At 39.9% G+C, this 27,660-nt stretch overlaps 1 protein-coding gene across 5 annotated transcripts in view; it reads right to left on the reverse strand.

The window, feature by feature from the left end:
- The window catches only part of SRGAP1 (SLIT-ROBO Rho GTPase activating protein 1), a 271,254-nt gene that overhangs the window by 119,870 nt on the left and 123,724 nt on the right, over positions 1-27,660 (reverse strand). For all 5 annotated transcript variants that reach the window (XM_035002229.1, XM_035002228.1, XM_035002230.1 and 2 more), the window contains exons 2-3: positions 18,315-18,510; positions 12,938-13,100 (exon numbers count right to left, since the gene is read on the reverse strand). In XM_035002229.1, coding sequence (XP_034858120.1) covers positions 12,938-13,100; positions 18,315-18,510 — 359 coding nt within the window. The remainder of the gene's footprint in view (positions 1-12,937; positions 13,101-18,314; positions 18,511-27,660) is intronic.

Raw genomic sequence — 27,660 nt, forward strand, 5'->3', positions numbered from 1 at the left:
CATTTTTCTAAATGCTGACCCAAGTGTATTCATAATGACTTTCAACTCGGTATGTCTCAGATGGTCACTTCAACATAATTCAAGATTTACTTTCTAGAATACTTAAATTTTGTTTGAGGTACTATAGCAAGGAGGTAAAGTCCATTCCAAAGCTACGACAAAACAAACTCCATTGAGCTCCCCCTTGCTGACACCAGACTGCGGTAACTGTTAGAATGTCTTCCTTAGGCTCAGGAACTTGTCTCCCCTCTTATTCTATCATTGGTCTTAACTCCTGTAGACTTACAGAGCTAGTTAATTGTAAGCTATCTTCTATATGACAGGTCTTCAAATATGTGAAGACAGCTACTCTGTCCTAGCTAAGGCTTAAGTACTTTCTTTGTACTCAACATTCCCAGTGTCTTTATTCCTTACAGTGACACAGTTTAAAGAAATCAGACAGCATTCTCCTTGCCCCCCAGATTATTACTGTCTTGCAGCTAGTGGTACGAAAGACACTTTTATACTTCAAGGGGTGAAGGCTAAAATCTTGAAAGGATTATTAGGAAACAACACCCCCCACCCCTGTGACTTACAGTCATTTGCAATTGCCCTGTTTTGTGGAAGCAGTCCAAACCCATGTCTGTGTGGTTAATATAAGCCCAGGAATCTTGGAATCACTATTAGATTATTTTTCTTTTCCAATAGGGTAAAGAGCCATCAGATAAAAGAGTAAAAGCCTTAAGAAAATCTGACTAGGACAGACCATTTATAAAACAACAGCAACAATAACGAAGCATTCAAATAATTCTCAATCTATGCAGATGCACACTTTTTGAAGACAATATCATTATAAGCATTGAACTGCTCTATAGCCATAATTCATGACACAGCAAAAATGACCAGCCAGATTAACAATGCAATAGCTTTCCCCAAGACCAGCTTCTTCTCATTCCAATTTACTCTTCACAATGCTTTCAACAAACAAAGCTGATTATGTCGTATCCCTGAGTAGAAGTCTCTCTTGGTTTCCTTGGTTGCTTAGATGACAACCTACCAATTCCTCAAGCTAAGAAAATTCTTGTTCTCCAGTCCCTTGCACCCCCACCAAATATGCCTTTCTAAATCTCAGATAGCTGTTAACCCACTGTGTATGCTTCTCCAACCTATAGGCTACGTTCTTAATCCCAGCCAGCTGTGTAATTGATGTGAGGTTTAGGTTGAGGCAAAAAGGAGGTGGCCTAATATATCTTTACAACTCACTACTGTTAAGAGTTAGGTAGATGGGGCCACCAAGAGCCCTACCTACCATCATCTTCCCCTACCACCATTTCCTAGATATGTGCTAGGCTTGATCAGAACCCCAGGACCTTGTTCTTTGCTGTTCTCTCTGTATAAAAGAATGCACTTGTCCTAATTCCTCTGTAAAACGTAAGTTTAAGATGATGATCAAATGCCACTCTGTGAAATCTTTCTCCATTTTCCTAGGCAGTATGCTTTACAATCCCCTCTGTGCTCTTGTGGTCTTAGGTCCTTTCTCTGTAAGAGCAGTTACTGATTTATAATGTAATTTTTATCTCTATACATCCTATCCTTATTAGATTATGAGCTCCCCTGGTGTACTGAGGATTTGTGTCTTACTCACTTTTGTAACCTCAGAACCCACCATTGTGCCTGTTGCACAATGATAATACATGTTTGTTGAATGAATAGTAAAATAGAATGTCTATTTTGTTTTGAAAAAGAAAGTTGATTTCCCTAAAGTTTCAGAAAAAATGAAAAGAGAAAGAAAAGTAAAAGTTACAATGGATTTGTCATAATTGTTCAGTGGAATTATAAGACCTTGCCAAATAATAAAATATTATTTTAGTAGACCCCTGCAATATCCATCTTAAGAGCTAAAGAGATGAAATTTTTATGGGCATGTTTATTCAAGCCAGTGCACTAAGCCAATTATGAGTCTGTGGTCACTTAAACCTATCAAAGTTTAAAAAGTAAAATGGTGCATGTATTTATTAACTATCAATTATTGAACATTACTGGTTTTCCCCAATCTATATAGTTCACATATTCAACATCAAAATTTTTTATTTTCATAACTTTCTAGGTTCATCTGACAATGTATTTAGTTGGCAAAATTTTTGCTTGTCTCTAACTGCTTCTCTAATAAATTTTTTTTTTCCCTTTGAAATCAATCTGACAGACATAATCATTTCTGTTTGTAATGCATATTTTTGGGTTGTTATAATTCAAGGTATCACCAGTGTTTCTTAATTCAAATATTTAGTCTATGTGCAATATGGCATTTCCTACAGCTGCTAGAAATCTTCTAGAATCCTACAATGTGAAATTAAACATAGTCTTCAAATGGTAAGAAGCCTTGGCTAGCAACCAGAATATTGTTTTCAGGTTGCTTTAGAATTTATTGATCTCAACTGCAGACACCTCGACATATGGTAGGAATGTTCTCTCCTCATCGGTTCTTTACTTAAGGCTGCAATTTCCTTCTAGGATAAGGAGAATGGTAAGAATTCAGAGCCACAGGGCTCCTTGAAAATGAATTTTATTAAGTGCTGATCTTTTATAAGTAACTGAATGGTATTTCTGAATGCTATTTTTTTTTTAAAGATTTTATTTATTTATTTGACATAGAGAGAGAGAGAGAGAGAGAGAGTACAAGCAGGGGGAGTGGCAGGCAGAGGCAGAGGGAGAAGCAAGCTCCCCACAGAGAAGGGGGAGCCCGATGTGGGACTCGATCCCAGGACTCCAGGATCATGACCTGAGCCGAAGGCAGTCACTTACCAACTGAGCCACCCAGGCACCCTGAATGCTATTTTTTTACCCCTCTTTATGGGAGGTAAGAGGCTGGGTACCTTTTGACCTACTCCATGTTTGTTAATTTAATCTAGAGTTGTAAACCCTGTAACTGAAAAATCAAATTGGAACATTTCTTTCAAAAAAAAAAAATGTGCTTGGGAGAATGGAGGACTCAGTAAGAATCAATTGTTCTCAACTTAGACCCTCCTGCCCAGGGACATCTGGTATTATCTGAAAACATTTTTGGTTGTCACAAATGGTAAGGTGCTATTGGCGTTTAGTTGCGTAGGGAAATCCAGTCATCCAATTCTTGTCCTCCCATAAGTAAGGTCTCATTTTTTCTCTGGCTCCTTCCAATATTTTTTTTCTTTAGTTTTCAGTTTGATTATGATGTATTTGGGTATTGACTTTTAAAGATTAATTCTTTTGATGAAAAGCTTGCATTTTGTTGAGCTTCTTAAATGTGTAGGTTTCTTTGCCATATTTGGAAAGTTTTCTTGCAATTATTTTTTCAAATATTTTTTCTGCATAAACTCTTTTTTCCTCTCCTTCAGGGACTCTGCAGTCTGCTGATACAAATGTCAGACTTTTGGTATTGTCCCAAAGGTCCATGAAGCACTGTTCATTTTTTCAAATTTTTTCCCTGTTGTTCAGATTGGACAACTTCTATGAATCTGTCTTCAAGATTAACAGAAATTAATCTGACTCTTCCCTCTGTTACCTCCGTTCTGCTATTGAACCCATTTAGTGAGTTTTAAAAATTTTGGTTACTTTCTGTCTTTCCCTTCACTTCAAGAATGTTTGTCCTTACTTCTTGGGACATTTTTATTGTAATTGCTTCAAAAGTCTTTGGTAGATAATTCCAATATTTGCATCAATTCAGAATCATCTGTTGATTATCTTTTCCCATGTGAACTGAAGTAATTCCTGGTTCTTTACATGCTGAGTAATTTTGGATTGTATTCCAGATATTCTGAATACTATGTTATGAGATGTGGAGTCTTATTTAAACCATATGGAAAATGTTGATTTTTTTTTTTTAAGATTTTATTTATTTATTTGAGAGAGAGAGTGAGAGAGAGAAAGAGCACAAGAGGGGGGAGCGGGAGAGGGAGAAGCAGACTTCCTGCTGAGCAGGTAGCCCGATGCGGGACTCGATCCCGGGACTCCAGGATCATGACCTGAGCCGAAGGCAGTCGCTTAACCAACTGAGCCACCCAGGCACCCGATATTTTTGTTTTATCAAGAAATCAACCTGGTTGGATTCAGGAAGCAAATTCTGACCAGCCTTCCATAGGTTGTAGTTTCAATGTAGGTTCTGTTTTCAACATCTTTGTAACACTATTTGGATCTGTCCTGTACATGTACCATCCAGTGTTCATTCTGGAATCCAGGCAGTGGTCTATCCCTTGGCTCAGCTCTCAAAATCTACGGTAGGTATACTGCTTAAAATCAGACCTAAGCATATCCAGCTCGGGGTAAGCTGAGGATTTCATAAAGAACTTTATGGGGAATGCCTAGCTGGCTCAGTTGGTGGAGTGTGTGACTCTTGATCTCGGAGTTGTAGTTAGAGCCTCACATTGGGTGTAGAGATTGCTAAAAAATAAAATCTTAAAAAAAAAAAAAAGACTTCATGGGATTGTTTTTTTAATCTTCACCATCTCTGTAATCTCCCTGGTACTTTCTGGTTCCTTGGGACACCCCTTTTGAGTCCTCTGACCAGAAAGCTTGTACTTTAGTTTTTCCACTCTGTCATAAACTTCCCATGTGATTTTCCTCTGATTTCTCGTTCTTGGGAAGTAGACTGCATATAATAGTGTTGCTTAAATCTAGTCGTTGATACTGGATCTTGTTGAAATGCCTTGAAATTTCTGCTATGTAGGTGACACTCACCTCTGGTTTCTAGTATAATGTAAATATTCATTATTTATTCATTCAGTAAACATTAACTGAACACCTACTATGTGCTAGTCAGTGTTTCAGTGAATGATACAAGGATACTTCCCTCAGGAACTTACACTTAAATTGAGGGGAAACGAAGTGAATAAATATTAAGTAAATATACAATATGTCAAAAAGAGATAAGTGCTTTAGAGAAAAATATAGTGAGAGAAGGGAGGTGGGGGTGCAGACTCTCACTCAGAGTAAGGTGGGAGCCAAGAGAGTGAGGAAAGGAGTAATGAGATCTGCTTGAAGTTAAAAGGATTGTTTCAATTCTTCCTATTTATATATTTGATAAGTCATTTCAAAGGTGATTTGGGAGGTAAGACAGTTGGGGGTCCATGTGCAACCTGCCATCTTGCTCAGAAGTTCCCTGATACCATGTCTCTTCATTTTAATCATCTGAATTCTGTATGTTCAAAGCACAGTTTTCAAGTGTACCTGGAGAACAGGCCAACTCTTCATTAACAAACAGCATTTGGAGTGGAATTAGTTACTGTTTATAGTAACCCACTTTTTTTTTTTTTTTTTTTTTACAGCAAACACTGACTCGTATACTCTGGGCCAAGTTTCTTTAAGGGTTTTAGTTTACAATAAATAATTCTTGTGCATCTTATAAAATATGTTCATTGTACAAATATCAGAAATCACAAATAAGCAAACAGAAGGAAAAAAGGTAACTTAGAAATATTCATTTAAAATAATTTTGGTCTATACAACTTCAAGATTTTATTTATTTGACACAGAAAGAGAAAGCACAAGTAGGCAGAGCGGCAGACAGAGAGAGAGAGAGAAGCAGGCTCTCCACTGAGCAGGGAGCCGGACACGGGGCTCGATCCCAGGACCCGGGGATCATGACCCGAGCCGAAGGCAGCCGCTTAACTGACTGAGCCACCCAGGCGCCCCCATTTTTTTTTTTTTTAAAACCACAAGTAAGTCTCAGGGCTTTTCAACAACTGTTCTCAATGTAATTATGGGCTCAACCACTAACAGGAGAGCGTCAGGACCACCGTACCATGCTGCACGAGAAAAATGTCCAAGTTTGCTCATGTCAGGTTTTCAATTCTATCACTTTCCAAGGAGACATACATATATCACCTGTTCAGTGTCCTCTTTAAAAATCTTTAATAAAGCTTCTGAACTGATGATGGTGAAGGCTATTATCTAGTAACTCACCTGCTAAATTTATAGCCAGGTCAATCACACGTGTCCTTTTGTCGCTAATAAAGGCAACGACATCAGTGCAAGAACAGCAGCACCGACAACTGTTAATTTTTAAGTACTCTGTACTAGCCACACTGGTAAGTGACTTACAAATGCAAATTAAAAACATCTTCTCCAGTATTTCAGAAAATTTCATCACTGTAAGACATCAGAGTTTAGTTTTGACTTACTTCCAGAAAAATGAGCTAGCCATAGTCAATAAAACTCGAGAGAACCAGATAGTAGTGTTTGCTTGAACTATTCACACTTATTTATCCAGGTCCCATCAATAATTAAACTGTCCCCTGATGCCACCAGCATTCCATTTAATTCTTCTGCTACACTGCACTGAAATGCTCTGAAAAAAGTTCCTCTTGTTATATTATTTATTACTATTGCACTAGCATCCGAAATTACATCTGGTAGCTCTCTGCTAATAAAATAGGAAATTTATTTTTCAGGAAATGGATTACTCATTGGTAAATCACAGCTATGACCATCTTTACTCCAAAAAGGCAAAAGATAAAAATTCATCCAAAGCATGATATTCTAATACCACTCTTTAACCTAACAATTCTACTTCAAGGAATATAGCATAAGAAAAAACACTATAGGGGCGCCTGGGTGGCTCAGTCGTTAAGCGTCTGCCTTTGGCTCAGGTCATGATCCCAGGGTCCTGGGATCGAGTCCCGCATCGGACTCCCTGCTCAGCGGGAAGCCTGCTTCGCCCTCTCCCACTCCCCCTGCTTGTGTTCCCTCTCTCGTTATAACTCTCTGTCAAATGAATGAATGAATGAATGAATGAATGAAGAAAGAAAGAAAGAAAAAAGAAAAGAAAAAACACTATAGATGTGTGAAAGCTTGAAGTGTCCAACAACAGGAAAAGAACATGGCCATGCAGATAGTGAAACACTATGTGGGCATGAAGTATCCTGTTTTAAAGGCTTATTTCCAGACATGGGAAATGCTAACAAATTTTACATGAAAAGGGCAAGTTCCCGAGCTATCTGCAACAAAATCTCAAATTCTGTAAAATATATGTATGTTTGCATACTACACGAATATGTTTATACATACAAATACTTTTGAAAAGATATAGCCCAAGATATCAACCACAGGTAGTGTTAATACGGAGAATTATTTCCATTTTTTAATGTTTTCTAAATTTCTACAATGAATATATATTTTTATATTCAAAAAGAGACTCTTTCATATACAGATTGGTAGTTTTCAGATTTTTTAAAACTTATGGAACTTTTCTTTAAAAAAGGTTAGAGTGTTAGAGATCTGTTGTAGAGTGGTATCTTTTACTGACTTATATTAAAGACTGAATGTTTTCAATGGTCTAATTGACAATGCAACATTTTTTCCCTAGGAAATGTTTTTGTTTTCTTTCTTTTCATACTGGGGTATTGAAATAGAATATGATTGGCCTTGATCAAAATAGAAAATGAATACAAATTTCCAAATTTTACTAGTAATGTCTCCTTCCTTCAGATTGGGCCACACAATCAATGATACCCAAGGTATCATTAATTCCTGTGTGTCTGATAACCTACAGCATTTATGCCAAAGTGGAGTAATTCTTGGTGGTCTGGGACCAGTCTCTGCTGCTTTGAATCCCTGCCTATAACTGGATGATGGGCAGATTTTGCTGCCTCACCCAAAACTGTCATTCTTCAGATTTTCGTAAGAAATGAATAGGGCCAAGACCATAGTGTCCCAATTCTAAGAAGTGTCTTACCTATGCACTGAATAACATCTCCAGTTACCGTGGAAAAATACCAACAGAGTCACCACAGTAACTCTGAACTAAGACGTATGGGCAAAGACAAAATACATACCCACTAGCCTGGCTCTACAATTTATATCTTTGAGTCTTATTTCCTCCTCCCTGAAATGTGAATTATAATACCTGTTCACGGGCAGCACACGTGAACAAACTGTGAAAAATGCAGAGCACAGTGCTTGGTGCACAGTTAAAATTCAGTAAGAGGGAATGTACAGATGTCATTATGAAGAAATAAACTTATACTTGTACACATATTTATGCAAACCAAGGAAGGACAAAAACATGAATACTCTGAAAACAATCCATGGGGAAATGACAGACTTGAAGATAATTTAAAACACACAAAGATAACTTAGCATATTCAACTGCTACCATTTTACTGTGTTCCCTCTAAACTACACACTTCTATTAACATTCTTAAAATTGGGAAATAAGATCATGTGATAAGGTGCTTAAATAAAGTGATTACTGCAAGCTGGCTGTGTCCTTTCCTGCAATTATGACTGCTGACATTAATTACATTTTTATGTGTAGCACATGATCTGCACATTTTCTGGCTGCAGCACCAAACCAGATGCAGGACACTCTCTTTCAGCATAAGTAATGGAAAGAAGGCAGCAAAATCCCATCACTTTGGGAGGCAGGGCTGGAGAACAGGGCAAGAAACACCTCGCCACCTCTTGTTCTTTGGGAGAGAAACAAGGGCTTGTAATGAAACAAACCCATGTGTACCAGGAGGCTCCAATTCCCGACCTTCTCCTAAAAAGGGCAAGCAGAAGGTAAGAGAGTAAAAGCAGAATCCTGCCCTGTCCATATCAAACAGAGGGTCTGGAATTGAATAACTCTTACTGTTGAATGAAGGAAGAAATCAGTGAAGCCTCCTCAAAGTTAAGACTCTCCATGTGAAATAGCTGGGGGGGGCTTCAGAGGCCCGGGGTGGAGGTGGGGGGTGTTGACTAACACAGGTATTCACTGGCTTATTCCCCGATTTCCCACTCACTGATGAAATGTGAGAACCAAAATTTTAATTTGGCTACAAGCAAGGACATCGGGAGGACATTTCCCAGAATGTGCTTACAAATATGGTTTGGAACTTCCTAAGTGATATACCAACAATGTGTAATGATCTGGAATCACAGATGTGCCATATATTCTCCTTAGAATGAGGACACATTTAGTATAATGGTACAGAATAAGGGTTTAGAATACAGACAACAATAAAGATAATAGCTAAAAATTACCTAGGACTTCTTAAGTCCAGACACTGGGCTAAGTGGCTTTTCACGGATGACTCAGGAATCCTCCATACAATTATCTGAAATAGGTTACTATGTCTACTTTACAGATGCAGAAACTAAGGCCTAAAAGGTTTACAAATACTCCCAAGTCCACACAGATACTAATAGTGACAAAGCCAAGATTCATAACCCAAAATATCTGATTTCAGAGCCTAAAAGATGAACCACTATGTTATTCTGACCAACAGGATTCATTTACAGTTCAAAGGGCCTAAATCTGAAATAATCAATATATGAATAATTGGGAATTGTTTTTTAAAACACTTTTCACCGTTTATACCTGCTGAAAACTCTAACTAGCTCTGACGTGATTAAAATTTAAGTTTTAGGGCACCTGGGTGGCTCAGTTGGTTAAGCGACTGTCTTCAGCTCAGATCATGATCCTGGAGTCCTAGGATCGAGTCTCGCATCAGGCTCCCCCTTTCATACTCTCTCTCTCTCTCATTCTCTCTCTCTCAAATAGATTAAAAAAAAATCTTAAAAAAAATTTTAAGTTTTAAAGCTATTCCCTACATGTATGCATGGTGTAAGTGTCTTTCTATTATGTCCATTTGGGCACAAAAAACATTCCTAGAATTACCTGCTCCAGACTCTTGATTTGACAGAACAGTTTGGGTAAAAGGATTTTCTACTGCTGGCTAGACTGAATACAATACAGCTACGTAAGAGGCTGAACCTGTCATGCACCCAGCGTCCATCTGGATCTCCATACAGACATGGGGATATTTTTTAAAAATGAGGAAGTCTCAAAATCCTCTCCAAGAAAGACAAGCATTGTGCTAAGGACTCCAAAATAGTTCTAAAAGTCACTTCAGACTAGCTCTGATCATTTCTTTCCATTCTGATAGAAAATATACTTCTGGAACCATCATAATGGAAGAAGAGCTGGACTGAAGAGAAAGGTTTGGTAATCAAAAAAGGAAAGAAAAAAAAAGGCAGAAAAGACTAGTCTTGCTTTTTAATCTAAAGGGACCTAAAGTTCTCCTGACTCGATAGATATGGATTTAGCTTCCTGTTCTTTTAAAAGACAAATGTGTCCTAGTGGGCTGATCTGGCTTCTCAATAAGCTCAAATCTCTCCCTTTTGCCCTCTGCCTCTTGTACTTTCTCTTTCCAGCAATAATATATGGAAAAGTGGGCTGTGTAGTGTGCTGGGTTTGCTTGAGAAAGGTAGTATTTGACACCTGTAATTGTAATGACTAACTCTCCAGCTGGTTGGCAATGGTTAGAAGACTGTTCACCCCACTAAATGCCAAAGCAACCAGGAGTCCCCTATAAACAGCATTCCAAGAATTGTAATTCTTTTGAGTCCCAGGAAGCCTGGAAAGAAGAGACCTTCTCCGGAGCAAACAAGCAGGCGTGTGTGTGTGTGTGTGGTGTGTGTGTGTGTGTGTGTGTGTACACATTTGCGTGTTTACTGTACATTCCCCAGACTCTTTCTTCAAGAGCCAAGAACTTATTCCCCCAACAATTGGGAAACTGGCTGCTGGCTGCTGAAACTCACAGCTGATCCCTCTTAGAGATTTACCCTTGGGAACCACCCTCCACCAAAAGGAGCTGCTTCACCCTAAGATTACTCAGCCCCTCCCCAAGGGTAGCTCAAATCCAATGGCTGCAAAACAAAGGCGAGGCCTCCTTGTCTGGGTATGACACAACTCCAAAGGACCATCCTAGCTCCAGAGCTGCCTGAGGTTCAGCTTCTCCCCCTCTGCCCCATCCTGCCTTACCCACTCCCTTCAAGAGTGGACAGCACTCTCTTGAAGCTCTTGAATCATTTCCCAGGATCGCAAAGCAAGTAAGCAGAAGAGCTGGCATTCAAATCCAAATCTCTTTGACTCTCAGTCGCAGGTTTCTACCAACTTTATCAAGCCCTAGACTTTGATTTACAAAATACACATCCTTACATCTTAGCAAGACATACAAAGCCCCTTTCTGTAACAACCGTCCTTCCTACCCTCACATCCCATCACTCAACTCCCATGTGACCCTGGCCCAGTGACATCAAATTCTTTGCTGAACATGTATTACTGCTTTCCCTGGAACACTTGTCTTTGTCTGCTTGATGACCACTTCCTTCTCCTACAGGTCTCACTCCAAGTACTCCCTCTTGTGTGAAGAATTTCCTGACCCCCCAGGAAGGTAGTAGATCTTCAGCTTTGAGCTCCCACAGCGGGTTGTGTTTCCCTTAGCCTGGTAACTGTTAACTACCATAATGAGTTCCATGCAAGCAGGGACATGTCTTTTAACTCCGCTTCCTCAGGCATTTTGAAGATGTTCTGTTGAATAGATAAATGAATGAATTCGACTGAGGTGCTGGCTGAGACGCCCTGGCTGAACGGATGGCAGCCTTCCCACGACTAGAAGCAGCACATAGCGTCATCCAAATTTGGAAAGAATGTGACCTTCTTGAGCACGAGGGCTGGTTTTTGTCCTCTATGTAGCTTTCCCAAGACCTACTACCATCTCCTGCTCATAGAAGATGCTCAAAAGGCCCCAGTGAACTAAATGAGGCTTTGGCTGAAAGGGCTGACATCTGAGAAAATCACTTTCATGGCTCCATAAACTATTTTTCAAATTTCTATTTTTTAAGATACATTGGAGGCTTTCTCTACCTGTTCTCTCTCTCTTTTTTTAAAAAGATTTTACTTATTTATTTGACAGAGAGAGACACAGCGAGAGAGGGAACACAAGCAGCGGGAGTGGGAGAGGGAGAAGCAGGCTCCCCGCGGAGCAGGGAGCCCGATGCGGGGCTCGATCCCAGGACCCTGGGATCATGACCTGAGCCGAAGGCAGACGCTTAACGACTGAGCCACCCAGGCGCCCCTCTACCTGTTCTCTTTTTAATAGGTTCTCCGAAAAAAATTTTTTAAGTTCCTCCTTTGTTTGAAACATTCAAATTTTTTTTTTTTTTCCTATTTCACAGAGCAAAAGAGGACCTGGAGTTTGCTGAATTCCATTTCTGGGTCAGAAATAGAACCTAACGTGGACAGATCAAACACAGCTAAGAGGTTTTCCAGCTGGCCTGCTTAACACTACATCTTTGTTTTCAAGGGCTCCTTTGAAACATAAATATGTCATTAAACTACAAGGTGGGGTTTTCCCCCCCACTTTCTGAAACTAATGCTTACTTATGGAATAGAGTATAGATATTGGTAGAGGCCCCACACAACACTAGCACAACGCTGAGGAGAGGTGGGGAGAACCCCTGTCCTACAAACATAAAAACTGAAAGCAAGTCTTACTGGGCGAGTAGCTGCATTCCCCACACAGGATATGGTCCAATTCTGTGACTGTTCTCAACAGCAATGAAATTACCGAGAGCTGGCTGAGAGTAGTAACAATGATAAGAAGGCTTAAAAGCCCAGCTCCTATTTTGTAAATGGATTTGGGAAGGAGGAAGCTCTCTGGCATGTAAAAGCCTGAATTTTCTGTGCCCTGTGGGATTTTCTTCATGTCATCCTCTTACCACCTCCACTGCTAGTCTGTGGAGAGCAAAGAAAAAAACCATGATAACATTTTCCCAAGAGAGCAGCACATCTGGTTATCCTGTCCTTCCCAAGTGTCTGATCATGTGTGAGCCAAACCACCAAATCTAAGGCTTTTCCCCTCTGGTTTGATTTTTCCTAACTGCAGGCAATGTGTTCCTAAGGTCGGAGGGGCAATCCGCAGGTACATCTCATTTCACAATTTTGCTCACATTGTTCAGGTCGCAGATTCAGCGACTTACAGCTCTATACGTATGCTGCGCAGGTTAAACTTTTTATTCTGTGTCTTTAAAATACTCCTCTTTTAGCTAAAACTCATGGAGTACAATTAAGGAACGAAGGGACCAATCCCTTCTCAGTCGTGCTAATGGTTAACAGGGGTTATGGGAAAGCATACGGCAGCAGGATTGAGATGGAAAGTACCTTTTTAAACATCCTGGTCGAATCCTCACTTATCTGCATGAACCGCATAATCACATTGTTCAGATAGATGTCACTCAAAGTTGCATGGTCTTTGCTCTCTCTTCTCACTTGGTTCAGAAGCAGATACCAGCAGTTCACTGGAGACAACAAGTTTTGGTCTTTCCTGAGAAGTGAAGAAAAACAAAATTACCATCAATTTCAAAGCTGCCCGAACCACCTGAGGGAAGTCACCAAGGCCCACGAGGAGCCACAACAGATGGGTATTGTTGCTCTTCTTCCTACTCAGGGCATTGCTCAGAGCTCCTCAACAGCCAACAGAACAGTCTTCTATGCCAGGATGGCAGAAAGCTTGGAAGGAAAAACTTGGACCAAGAATACCAGTCAAAACCCACACTCCTGACAAGGGCCAGGGGACCTTGGGATACACAGTCATCAGGCATGCTTTCAGCTTTAAACACCCCATTGTGAAGAAAGTAATTTATATTTACATAAAAATCTACTGACTACTGTCTCACAGACTGTGGTTCGCCACTGCACACAGAGTCTGCTTTGAGTGTCCAGTCTGCTGCTGGAAAAGAGATTTGGCTAGGTATGCTTTCCATGGAACATACATTTGAGGATTATTTATTAATCCCCTGATATATAAACTCCAGCTTCCCAAAAAGTGTTCCGGGGAATCACAACTTTACAACGTTGTTGGAAGGCTCATGAACAGAACCAAGAAGTTTACTGGCTTATGACTTGTCATTAAACTGTTTCACATTTGTAACTACACTTTGTTTTATTCTAATATTTCATTTTATTTTTTTAAGTAGGCTCCACACCCAGCATGGAGCTTGAACTCACAACCCCAAGATCAAGAGCTGCATGCAGCCAGGCGCTCCTACTTGTTTTATTCTAGATAATAAAGCTAAATATAAACAACAAAAGACGACTTGTAAAAAATCTTAAAGAAAACCTCCAAATAAAACCAGTAACTACCTGGGATGTTACTGCTTCAAAAAAAAAAAGTACAATGCTTTCTTTTTTAATCTAACTGGAAAATGACGAAAAGGCACCGGAAGGCTTATCCTAACTCAGGGACACGACAGCCATGTGTATCAGACATGTTATCCTACTATTCACGATCACTTATGACTCTGAATATTAATTAAGTTAGGAAAGAAATCATTAAGTCAGCTCTTTCTGCCTGTAAGTTCCTCAGATTCAGGATGTGATACTGAATCAAGTCAAGATGCTCTGCAGAAGAAAGAGGAAGTAGAGGACGGAAGCGGAAGCAGGAACAGGCGCGGGGGGAACGTCCTCTTCTGGGGTCCTAGCACTGGCCCACACTAGAAAAGCCTCCTGGCAAACTAGAATTACAGCCCAACCTAGAGAACCTCCTTTTTTTCTCAAAGCCATCAAGTAAGGGGCACTCGTTCTACGGCAGACAAGAGCCCTTCTACTGACATTCTCTATCCAGTCAGCCCAAGAGATAAAGATCACCTTATTATATTGACTTTTATGTATGTCCTTTATGCTGAAAGGATATGCTCCCAAGAATACATTCTTTGAGAGCATTTCCTACTTTGACAACATTTCCTATGTTTTTATATCCTGAGTACCCTCCCCATGGTAAGCATTAATAAATGTTATTTCACTCACTGGATAAACACATTATTGCCTTAATAAGTGATAACAATACCAACAACAATAATAGCATCAGCTAGGGCGCCTGGGTGGCTCAGTTGGTTAAGCGACTGCCTTCGGCTCAGGTCATGATCCTGGAGTCCCGGGATCGAGTCCGCATCGGGCTCCCTGCTCAGCGGGGAGTCTGCTTCTCCCTCTGACCCTCCTCCCTCTCATGCTCTCTGTCTCTCATTCTCCCTCTTGCAAATAAATAAAATCTTAAAAAATAATAATAATAATTAAAAAAAAAATAACAGCATCAGCTATCAGGCACTGAGCACCTACTCTAAGAAATACTACACAAGAGCACAGAATATGGATCTATACTGTCCAAGTTCAAATTCCAGAACTACACTTACTAGCTATGTGATCTTGGCCAAATTATCTAAACTTCTCTCTGCCTCTGTAACTTCATTTGGAGAATGGGTAAAATAACAGTATTTATAAGATTCTTATGAGGATTATTTCAGTTAATATATGCATATTTTAATGCTTACTATAATGCCTTAGATCCATAATGAGTGCTCTACAAAGTTAGCTATTTTTATTTAGTGGCTGGTCTAAAGACTTTACATACAGTAACTCTACGTAATCCTTACCACTACAATTTAAGGCAGAAATTCTTTGTATCCCCTCTATCAGTGAGAGAAGTGAAGCTTAGCGAAGCATGCTGATTTGATGATTTGCTGTTGAGACCAAAGCTAGTATCAGAGTCTTTGAGCCGAGGAAGGCTGATATAAGCCTTGGTCTTCTGTCCGTGTCAACTTTAAGCTAAGGACTTTCTACATAATGAGCAACCCAAAGCTGAGTACTGTGCCCAAGACTTAACATTTGTTTGGTGGAGAGGAGAAGAAACACTGAGTGCATAACCCATGCCGGCTATCAATCACATCAAGGACTTCATCATGTTTCTCATTTAATCGTCATAAAAATCTCATTTTAAAAGTTAGGAAAACAAGGCTCAGAAAGGGTAAGCAACTTGACCAAAACCACACAGCAAAGCCAGTATTCACATCAGGTCTGGCTCTTTCATAAAGTCCGTCCTTGATTTTCTTCATACTCTTGATTTGTCCTTTCTGTAGATTTATTAACCATCTTACCTTCATTCCCATATTCAATAAACTTACCCAAGTCAAAGAAAATTCCAAACGGTTTACCTTTTGACAAAACAAGTCAACAAACTGGGATAAAGAAAAGAGGGCAGCTGAAGCCCTAAGGGATCAGACTAAGGTGCATGGCCCCATACCAGTTTTCAGTTCACAACCGATTACCAAGTGCACCGAAGACATTCAAAAATACTTACTGAATGGATGAATGAGCTGTCTTCTTACTTGTAATCACTTTAAAAAGGGACAGTTACTATAATACAGTATTGGCTCCAGTCTCCTTTCCAGCTCTAGCCTCTGTCAGGTACATTGGACATCTGTCCACCCTGGGAACCATCACTAAGATTTATTTCTATGCTGGACCAGCATGAGAAGTTAGCCATAAAAAAGTATTCCCTATCTAGAATTGTTCTGCATTTGCTTCTGCAAAAGTAACTGGGGATACTGCCCACCCTACTTTTTAGGTAGGATCCAAGGCCATAGAAGGGTATAAAAGAAAACAGTAAGCCAATGGTGAAGACAAAGACGGGCTTCTCTGCAACCCCCTCCAGTCTGCAGCTCAGCCTGAGCAGACAGGCCTCCTTGTTGTTACAAGGGGGTAGGTGGTTTTCTGTTTTACCAATGCACTAAGATAGCAGTTATGCTGGTCCCGATTTTAGGCTGGGGTGCAGTGCAATAGGGTTGGTGGTAGGAAGCCTTCAGTCCCACCTCTCTACCTTGAACAGGCCTCACCTTCTGCCCCACATGGGACTAAAGGGTAGGGATAAATGTCCACTTGAGTTTTCAGCTCCTTCTTCCTTTTTTGGCCCCTGGAAATTTCCCTTACTTTCCTATGAGTTCAGTTACACATTTAAAATGATGTCTATTATATTTTAATCAGCATTTCTGGGAGTTTTATAGCAGAAATACTTTTCAGATTACCTAGTCTATTGTATTTCCAGAAAAGACTGTGTTGCCTTTTAAGTATCTCCTAGACAAGTCTATTTCTTTCTCCCTGCAGTATTGCTAGTTCACACCATTACTGTGAGAACCCCCTACATGGTCCTCCCTCCCTCCACTATAGCTCCTTCTAGTCCACAGTCCTATCTATAGTCTTTGTCATCATTTTAAAATGCAGGTCTGCGGGGCACCTGGGGGGCTCAGTCAGTGAAGCGTCTGCCTTCGGCTCGGGTCGTGATCCCAGGGTCCTGGGATCGAGCCCCGCATTGGGCTCCCTGCTCATCGGGGAGCCTGCTTCTCCCTCTCCCTCTGCCTGCTGCCCCCCGCAACTTATGCTCTGTCAAATAAATAAATAAAATCTTCAAAATAAAATGAAATAAAATAATACAATACAATACAATAAAACATGGGTCTGAGCTGGTCATTCTTCTAATTAAAACTCTCCTAAGGCTTCTCATGCCCTCAGGACAAAGTCCAAACTGTGGAGTGTGATCTACAGGCCTCCCGGATCTGCACAATTTACACCTGGAGCCACACTGCTCACCGCCTCACTACTCACTCCCACCCAACTGCTTCTGTTCCGTAAAACTGCCTTACACCCCTTCCCTTCTACTCCCTGATGCAGGTTGTTCCCCTTGCCTGGAACATCCTGCTCTGGGCCCCTCAGCTTGCCAACTAGTCCTTCATGTCTTCACTTACGTATCACTTCCTCCGGGACCTTTCTCAGACCGTCCCTTCCCCACCTCCACTATAAAATGGATTTCCATTGGGTCTGTCTGTGGCATCCTGCACTTACCCTGTCACAGTACTTGTATTCTCCATTAAAGTTGCCTGCCTACTTGTGTCTGTCTTTAGGATCTAAATTACAAAGTAAATTTCATTATCAGAAAATCTGTATTTTTTTAAATAAAGGATGTACATTTAATTCAAAGGTTTTTTTTTTTTTTTTTTTTTTTAATTAATTCAAGGTTTAACTGCACTTGGTCATAAGCATTTTACTAAAGCTCCTTGTTTTAAGTCAGTCTCAACTGGAGTGACCACAAACATGATTGGGGTGTAGGGAGCTAAATATGCTCCCTACTGCTTATTTTCATACAAAATCACTACAGAAATCCTGAGGTCTTTGAAGAAGCAGCCATTTTAAATGTGCCCACTGAAATATCTACCTGTAGAGACCAACTCCCACTTTTCTGTAATCAGTAATTTTATGAACACACTCTGTTTCTTATTTATAAAATTATCCAGGGACGCCTGGGTGGCTCAGTTGGTTAAGCGGCTGCCTTCGGCTCAGGTCATGATCCCAGGGTCCTGGGATCGAGTCCCACATCGGGCTCCTTGCTCAGCAGGGAGCCTGCTTCTCCCTCTGCCTGCCTCTCCCCCTGCTTGTGTTCTGTCTCTCTCTCTGACAAATAAATAAATAAAATCTTAAAAAAAAAAAATTATCCACAAATATACATTTATTGGAAAGAAAAAATGTCAAGAGAACACTTTTAAAATGTGATACATTGATGCTCATAAATTATAAATGCAGAGTTGCTTTTACCTATGGGGATATGCTAATCAACAGCTTCTCAGACAAAGATGCAAAATTCTAAAACCAAGAAGGGTGGTAAGAAGGTAGGCTATCACCTTGGAAAGAAGAATTTGAGTCAAGTCTCTCTTACTTGTACTGCTGGTGATCCTTAGTGCTTCTTGTTTTTGCCATGAACCTTTCTGCTAACTTCTCTAGGTTCCGAGAATATTCCGTCTCAATTTCAGCTTTTTTCCGGAAGAAATCCTGCAGGTCCTGGAGAAGCTGAACTCTCATCTCTGTTTGCTGTTCCAGGCATTTTTGCTGTTCTACCAGCTGAGCTCGAATTTCTAAGGAAAGAAGAGAATCCATTTGACGATTTTGTGAAAGTTAGTGCTGGTATGTGCAAGATAAAGGTAATGAATCCTATTATACATTTAGCTCTGTATTGGACCTTTATGAGATTGCTAGGTCTAGACTGGTTCTTTACATAATCTGCTGACCTTTTAAAAGAATGAGACAAGTCCCAGGAAGGAATGTCAGAAATTAGAACAGAAACATGGGTTACATTTGCAATGCCACAAGCATGCATGGAGTCATGAGGGCAAAAAATGAAAGCCTTTAAGATAACAATTCATAACATGCGACATGTTTGGGGTGCTGCATACATTGTAATTTTTTCAACAGCATTTTATCTCAACTATCCCTTTTGAGTTTGAATGGCAAAGATGCGAGCATCATTTCTTCCAGACTTCTGAACCACCATGTATTTGCCAGTTGGCACAGACAGACACTGACATCTGGTAATTTGTATTTAGTGCATAAATTTCTAGTTTGTAAAACACGTAGCTTCTGGATTTATAGGGATGCCGTGCCTGAAAATAATTTCTCTATCCAAATAATCCATTCATCAATCGAGTCCTCAGATTCCACTTTATTACTCTATTCACAACATCAAAGGCTCTTCACCTGACCTTCACTTTTTACACATTGTTCAAACTAATAGCTCTACTGACACATGTAATCCTGAAAAGAATCCTTTGATGATTTTAATACATTAGGAAGGTGACGGTTAGTCTTTCACTGATTTAGGAAAAACACAAAAGCAAAGGCGTGCCATGCAAAACTATCTGTAAATGACTATAACAACGAAACCTGTGTGTTTTGGAAAATGGGACAGGTACAGCAATAACTAGTGACTTATTCTTGTCTGAGACCCAGGGCTAACCTCCAGACAAGAATACTCATACTGGAAAACTTTATTTCATCTTTCCCAGACTCACTGCGTATTCCCTTAAAGTGAGGGCTGAATCTAATTGAGTAGAGTTAATAGAAACCAATGTCCAGGGGCGCCTGGCTGGTTCAGTCAGTGGAGCATGCAACTCTTGATCTCAGGGTTGTGAGTTCGAACCCCATGTGAGTATAGAGATTACTTAAAAATAAAATCTTAAAAAAGAGAGAGAAATCAATGGCCAAATAACATTTAACATTTCCTCAATTCCTTTCTATTATTCTTCAACAGAGAAAGACCAAGCTCACAATATATATGCATACATTTGGCCATGTTTAATCAAGCTCATTAACAGCAGGGTGGTCAAGTTCTCAATGGGGAGTCAGGAAACTTGCTCAATTTAATAATGGATAGCAATAATCAAACACTATTCTACACCCTATTGAAGTAGGTAGGAGTATTAGCCTCATTTTACAAAGAAGGAACTGAGGTTTAAGGAGATTACATACTTTATCCTGCCAAAAAAAGACACAGTAACTATGAAACGAGGCCCTCAATAAGGTCATGTTCCAGGCAACACTGCTTTGGGGAACCCTGGGAAAGGGTAGGAAACATTTCTCAAGTGTCCTTTCCTTGGTTTCTCCACCTCTAGATTGGGGGACCCTATTATTAATCTCATAGAAGTGTGGTGATCACCAGAGTGAAAACATTATTACAGGCTTTTAACCACGATGAACAGCATCTGGTTTTTAGTCAATCAAAGTAAGGGTTTTTCAATACAGTATTATAATCACTATGTCTGGCAAACTCTTTCCCCCACAAATACAGAACTATTTTTGTTTCATGGAGAAAAAAGAAATCAAGGGTGGGGGTATTTCTCATTCAGGAATCTCAGTAAGTCTTTTAAGATTTAGTAATTTTAGCACATCTTGCTGTGCTAAGAGAAAATAAATCAATCGTCTTAGGCTGTCAATTAGGATTTTTTTTTCTTTTAAGCTGCATTAGTGCCAAATAAGAAATAAAAGTGGCCGAGAGTACAGATCTCAAGAGATCTACACAAAAATTCCGTGGGCTTCTTTCTTCAGTCTCATTCTTAGATTTCCTCTTGCTTCCTTCAGTGTTTAAAATCAAGAGCTAGGGCGTTTTGAGAAGGAGGACTGTATCTAAACAGTTAAAAATCTCATCTTTTTTGCAGGCAGTAACTGTTACTTCATATTATCTGTAATTTTCCCATCAAAACAGGACACTGGCAGCATTTTCAAGAAGGAAAATGTGAAGGGACAAAATCTAGGATATTGTTGTGAGAAAATAAAACATGCTCCAAAAACTGAAGGAGAATTCGTTTGATTACCTCTTTAATTTAGACAAGTTGGGGACAAATGAGGAAAGATTCACAAAAGAAGAACACAAGGAAAAAAAATATCAAGATAAAAGTACTACCATAATACATGTCTTATTAGAAAGAGGAAACCTCTGGGTTCTTTATACCACACCAGAGCCACAAGGCAGGACAATGTCAGAGCAACTCACTTCACTGCACATCCAGTAAGGCTTTATTAATATGACCTCACTCGATGTGATCTAACAGTAAATGGCACTGACAAGTTGAAAAGATTATTATATTTTTTTTAATTTTTATTTTAAAGATTTTTATTTATTTGACAGAGAGAGATACAGTGAGAGAGGGAACACAAGCAAGGGGAGTGTGAGAGGGAGAAGCAGGCTTCCCACTGAGCAGGGAGCCCAATGCGGGGCTCGATCCCAGGACCCCGGGACCATGACCTGAGCCGAAGGCAGACGCTTAACGACTGAACCACCCAGGCGCCCCGAAAAGATTTTTAAATACATGAGTAAAATAAATAGTCATAGCAATTCTGGTCCACCGCTCAGAACAGATCCAAGAAGCCAGTGATGTACTGTGCCCCACACTGGACCAGTTCTTGCAATGGACCACAGGGTGCTACAGGACATAGCACCACTGTCATCCCAGGTACCAAAGAATCATGAGGGCTGGACCTGGTGAAAGCATCACATTAAGGAGTGATTTCAAGAAAAAGTGTGAGTCTTATTTCTGTAGAAGAGATTACAACTTCCCACCCACCTTCTTTAAAGACACTCTTTCAGGATTCTATTAGCTTTTGTGTGTTAGTATTGATCTGGATCATTATTTATTTATTTATTTATTTATTTATTTTTGAGACTCAAGCTTCATTTTAATTTAGCTAACCAAGCCATTATTGAGCTCCTATTTTGTGTTAGGCAGGAGTTACGAAGATTTCTAACAGACAACTCCTTCTGGTAGGAAATACAAATCATAAGTTGATGGTATCAATACATCAGTGCTATAATGAAGAAATGTACCAGGAAGCTATGGAAAGAGGAGCGGACAGTGGCAGACTGTGGAAGAGTCTGGAAGACATAATGCCCTGAAGGATAACTATGTTATAAGATATACAGCTATAACCACCAAGAAAGTGGAAACACAATGCATAGATTAGGAGAAATATTTGCAAATTACATATCTAATAAGGAACTTGGGTCTAGAATATATAAAGAACTCTTACAACCCAATAATAAAAACACAAATAATCCAATTTTTAAAATGGGCAAAGAATCAAAATAGACATTTTCTCCCCAAAAGATCTACAGATGGCTAATAGCAGATGAAATGTGGCTCAACATCATTAGCCATCAGGAAGAAGCAAATCAAAAGCAAATGAGACACCTCTTCACACCTGCTTGGATGGTTATAATAAAAAAGATAAGTTCTGGTGAGGAAGTGGAGAAACTGGAACCCTCGTTTGCTGCTGGTGGGAATGCAAAATGGCACAGCTACTCTGGAAAACAATCTGGCAGTTCTTCAAAAGGTTAAACATAGAGTTAACACAGATTCAGCAAGTTCATTCCTACCTAGGTACACACCCAAGAAAAATGAGAACACAAAAATTTATATACAGGGCGCCTGGGTGGCTCAGTTGGTTAAGCGACTGCCTTCGGCTCAGGTCATGATTCTGGAGTCCCGGGATCAAGTCCCGCATTGGGCTCCCTGCTCGGCAGGGAGCCTGCTTCTCCCTCTGGCCCTCCCCACTCTCATGTGCTCTCTGTCTCTCTCATTCTCTCTGTCTCAAATAAATAAATAAAATCTTAAAAAAAAAATTTTATATACAAATGTTTATAGCAGCATTATTTATAATAGCTGAAAAGGAGAACAACCTACATGTCCATCAATTGTTGAACAGATAAGCAAAATGTGGTCTAGCCATAAAACGTTACTCAGCCGTAAAAAGGAATGAAGTACTGATTTGTGCTACAACATGGATGAACCTTGAAAATATAACCTTAGTGAATGAAACCAGTCATGAAGGGAAACTGATTACATTATGAGATGTCTGGAAGAGACTAATCCATAAAAAGCGGATGAGTTGTTACCAGGGCTAGAGGAGTTGGGGGGAAATGGGAGGGGATTGCTAAGGGGTGTGGGTTTCTTTATGGGATGATGAAAATGTTCTAGAAGTGACTGTGGTGATGGTTACAAACCTGTGAACACACTAAAAAACAGTGAATTGTACACTTTCAGTGGGTGAGTTAAATGATCTGTGACTTACAGCTCTTATATAAAAAAAGATATACTGCTGTATCACAATTCCATGAAATTTGGGTTGTGGAGACATTTCTAAGAATGATGATAATAGTAATAAAAAAATAACTCCTCATATTTTCATGCCTAGTACTTTTTAGTAGTTAATCAAATTGGACAACATAAGGGCAAGTACTTTAAAATCATGTCTTTGGGGTGCCTGGGTGGCTCAGTCGTTAAGTGTCTACCTTCGGCTCAGGTCATGATCCCAGGGTCCTGGGATCGAGTCCCGCATCGGGCTCCCTGCTCTGCAGGAAGCCTGCTTCTCCCTCTCCCACTCCCCCTGCTTGTGTTCCCTCTCTCTCTCTCTCTCTCAAATAAATAAATAAAATCTTTGGGCGCCTGGGTGGCTCAGTCGTTGAGCGTCTGCCTTCGGCTCGGGTCATGATCCCAGGGTCCTGGGACCAGTCCTGCATCGGGCTCCTTGCTCGGCAGGAAGCCTGCTTCTCCCTCTCCCACTCCCCCTGCTTGTGTTCCTGCTCTCGCTATCTCTCTCTCTGTCAAATAAATAAATAAAAATCTTTAAAAAATAAAAAATAAATAAAATCTTAAAAAAATAAAAAAACAAAATGATGTCTTCATGATGGCTCTTGCTTCAGTACTTTTACTTCACCCCAAATTTGTTTGTAAGCCAGAGTAGAAATTTACTAACAGGTAAGCATTCATTGGTGTGTTAATTGCTACAATTTCTAATGGTATAGAAAAGATTTACCTAATAGAACATTAGGAGGGGCTTATTACCATGACTCCCAAACAACTGCATAAAACAGCACAATCTCTTTTAGGCAGAAAAATGCTGTCTCTGAGGAGGCTGTAAGCAGTCATTCCTTAAATCTAGGTCAGGACCTACTAAATAATAATAATGGCCATTTTAACAGGGCTAAAATTTGCTGTTTTTTAAAAAAGGACTTATTTCATTTCTGATCAACCAGAGTGCCACCACAGAAGGAATCAACATTAAAAATCCAACAATAATACACAAAAAGTGTGCTTTCAAACTACTCAATAAATTTGTTAAACAAAATAGAAACAGTTCTTCTAAGCTATAAAAATCTGCTGACAATACTAAATAAAACAGAATTGCCTTGGAAAGGAGGAAACGGAGACATTTCTTCTTATTGCTGATAAAGAAAGGGAAGTCCTAATCCTTGAAATAAATTTGTGTGAGACCACAGAATGATGCATATTTCATGGAAAGATTGAGTCCATGAGACTGGGCTGCTTCTCTAATATGTTACTAAATGACTAGGACTAGTGCATAAAATCGATAGATTGGGTGTGACACTCATGATCGTCCAGCAGATAGAAAGGCAACAATATTTCTAAGTCATCACAAACCATCTCAATTATTTCATAGTCTTGTTTGGTCAGATTTTTCCTTATGATAATTAAAAAAGTATACATTCTATTAGAATTTATCAGTACCTTTACCCAATGGATATAAGGTATTTTCCCAAATGACAGGTGAGAGCCAATGGAATGTCTCAGAGAAGAACCCAGTGATGCTCTAACTGGTTCCGTCAATTATTCACATGCTTACTGTTCACGTGAATATATATACAATCTTCCAGCTGCTGATTAGCTAACTACCAGGAGCAAACTTCGGTGAAATATGTTTAGGCTAGAAGTTTGGAGCAAAAAAGAAAAAAAAAAATCCACAAAAGTAAGCAAAGACCATTTCACTAGAAATCCAAATCCAAGATTTATGCTTCTCTTACACTTTGCACAGAAATTAGGTGACATCAATATGGACCCAGACTGGAGTTACAGTGTTATCTATTACAAATCATGGGAGGGGTGCCTGGGTGGCTCAGTCGGTTAAGTGTCCCACTCCTGATTTCGGCTCAAGTCACAATCTCAGGGTCTTGGGATCGAGCCCCACCTGGGGCTCTGTGCTCAGTGGGGAGTCGGCTTGAGATTCTCTCTCTCTCCCTCTGCCCCTTCCCCCCACTGGCGCATGTTCTTTCTCTCTCAAATAAATAAATCTTTTTTAAAAAAAAATCATGGGACATGGGGCAAGTAACTTAACCTCTCAAATTTCACCTTGAGAAATAACAGTCCCATCTCATGAGACTGGTGAGGATTAAATGAGTAGAAATGAAAAGCATGCCTCAATCTGCAAACCACCATGAAAAAGGTAAAGATGCTGTTACTACTAGCATCTGCAGGCTTTCATCGCAAAGATATTCACTGACTGCTTCCTTGTGCCAGGCTCCTTACTAGGGGATAAAGAACAGGCTGAAAGTCATGAGCCCGATCCTCAGTGAGAAGACAGACAATGCAAACAGTGAGAGCCAGTGACCTTCAGGACCTTAAGGTTTGAATGTCAAAGAGCAATAGAGGTGTGCGGAGTAAGTTTCCATGGTTGGGCAAAGGGGTAAGCACTGAGGAGGTGATCCTGAGGTTGACCTGGCAGTTAGCTGATACACACAGGGGGATGGGTACTCTGGGCTGAAGGATTAGCATACTCACCTGCAGGAGGAGGGAGAGAACAAGGAGAGTTATACCAAGGGCTTCTGTGCTGCTGAAACCCAACCCTGGACCGCTAGGGGGTCTGGTTATGGGCCTAGGGCAGCCCCAAGCAGAACACTAAGGAGTACGATTTTATATCTTAGGCCAGTTTCCCAAACTGGTTTGATGGTAAAAACCACCTAGGGTGCTTATTAAAAACACCTGTGTCCAATCCCCTTAGCTGGCTATTTTCATCTTGGTCTGGCAGGACCTGCAACGGAGGATTTTAATTAAGTACCCAGGTGAATCTTTTCATTGGGCAACCAGGAAACACGAGTGAAGAACTGAACAATTCTGAATAAGGAAGATATATAACCAGACTTGCATTCCAGAAAATCACACAAATAACTAAATGAAATGCTAAGCATCCTACACCTCATGAAATAAGAGTTTCTTTTGTAAACTCTATGGTTCCCTGTTTGAATTATGAATTACTAGGCAAAACAAACCAACAATAAAACCCTCACAAGAATGAATGGGATCCATGTTCTCCCCTACCTACGCCTATTATTTTAATTAGTTATGAATCACTCATTTCTGTCATCTGGTGTGGAACTAATGAGTATTTCCATTTAATTTGTTATCAGAAAGCAGAAGCTGATTTTCAACCACATTGTGGAGAAACCTTTACAGCTGTGCTGCCCAATATGGAGCCATTAGTCACACTGAGCGCTTCCAATGTGGCTAGTCCAAACTGAGACAAAAAATACACTCAAGATTTCAAAATCTTCGTATGAAGAAGAAAGGATATAAAATGTCTCACTGATGGGGTGCCTGGGTGGCTCAGTCGTTAAGCGTCTGCCTTCGGCTCAGGTCATGATCCCAGGGTCCTGGGATCGAGCCCCGCATCGGGCTCCCTGCTCAGCAGGAAGCCTGCTTCTCCCTCTCCCACTCCCCCTGCTTGTGTTCCCTCTCTCGCTGTTGTCTCTCTCTGTCAAATAAATAAATAAAATATTTTTAAAAAAGTCTCACTGATAATTGTTAATGCTGACATTTAAAAATGTAGATATTGGGAAAAAACTCTGGACATTGGGTTATAGAAAAGACATTATTAAAATTAACTTCACCTGTTCATCTGCTTCTCTTCACTTTTTAAAATGACTATTAAAAAATATAAAATTAGAAATGTGGCTCATCTATATAACAAAGCTCCTCTAGGATATGAGTACATTAGCAACTAAGTTTCTCATAGGTGGAATCTGCAGTGTGGAGTTCTCACCAGAAAAGGTTTTTGAAGAATTAGCAGGCTTGATCAGAAGACAGAACTTAAGCATAATGCATATACGGGGTAGAATACAGAGTAGCAAGACACAGTTGCAGTTAGAAGTGTGACCTTGGAGGAGTAACTATTTCTTTGGAATCCTCAACTGCAGAATGGTTACTAATTATAGATGCCATATTCCCCCTTCCAAAGACAATGAAAGGTTTTAACAAGAAATGAAGACTTTCTCATCTTGTAAAGCATTGTTTTGGCTGATTATCATAAAATGTGTAATGAAAAAGGAAGAAAAACGTCCTAGACTTGATAATATTGACTACATAGGCTAAAGGACTTTCAGAAAAGAAAAGATCATGGGCCAATGGGGGTTATTATCATCAGTGACAGCTTCAGAGGGCATTGGCCCTGTACGGCCTTTAAAGATATGCAGGATTTGGAAGGCTGTGCAAATTTGGGGAATGGAAATGTAGTTCCTTAAAGTAAAAATGAGATTTTTGACACTCTAGCCCAGAAGAGTTAGGTTCTAGGAAAGGAAGCTTCGGGTGGCTGGACCAAATGTAACCTTCCAGGTTACTGCCTCATGGAAAATATAACTCCCTAGTCTTTCTACTTCTAAATTATGAGATCACCAACAATTCAAGCTAACTAAATAGCATAGACATATATGAAATCAGGTTGCTTCCATTCTAAGCTGAAAACCACGATCTCATCCTAGAACTCTAGAGATGGTTAGCATATTTGCAGGGGAGAATTATGACAAAACCTTTTGGAATAAAACAAGGTAACTGTCCTCTCAGTACAGTTAGTTAATCCTCATTGTTTTGGATATAAAAGTAAAGTCAGTTTCACAACATTTCTGACATTCTTAAAGAGAGGTTGTTTCCACTTTTCTAAGTTTTCAT

This window comes from Mirounga leonina, unplaced genomic scaffold, assembly GCF_011800145.1.
Source record: "Mirounga leonina isolate KUSES-001 unplaced genomic scaffold, KU_Mleo_1.0 Mir_126, whole genome shotgun sequence".
NCBI lineage: Eukaryota > Metazoa > Chordata > Mammalia > Carnivora > Phocidae > Mirounga > Mirounga leonina.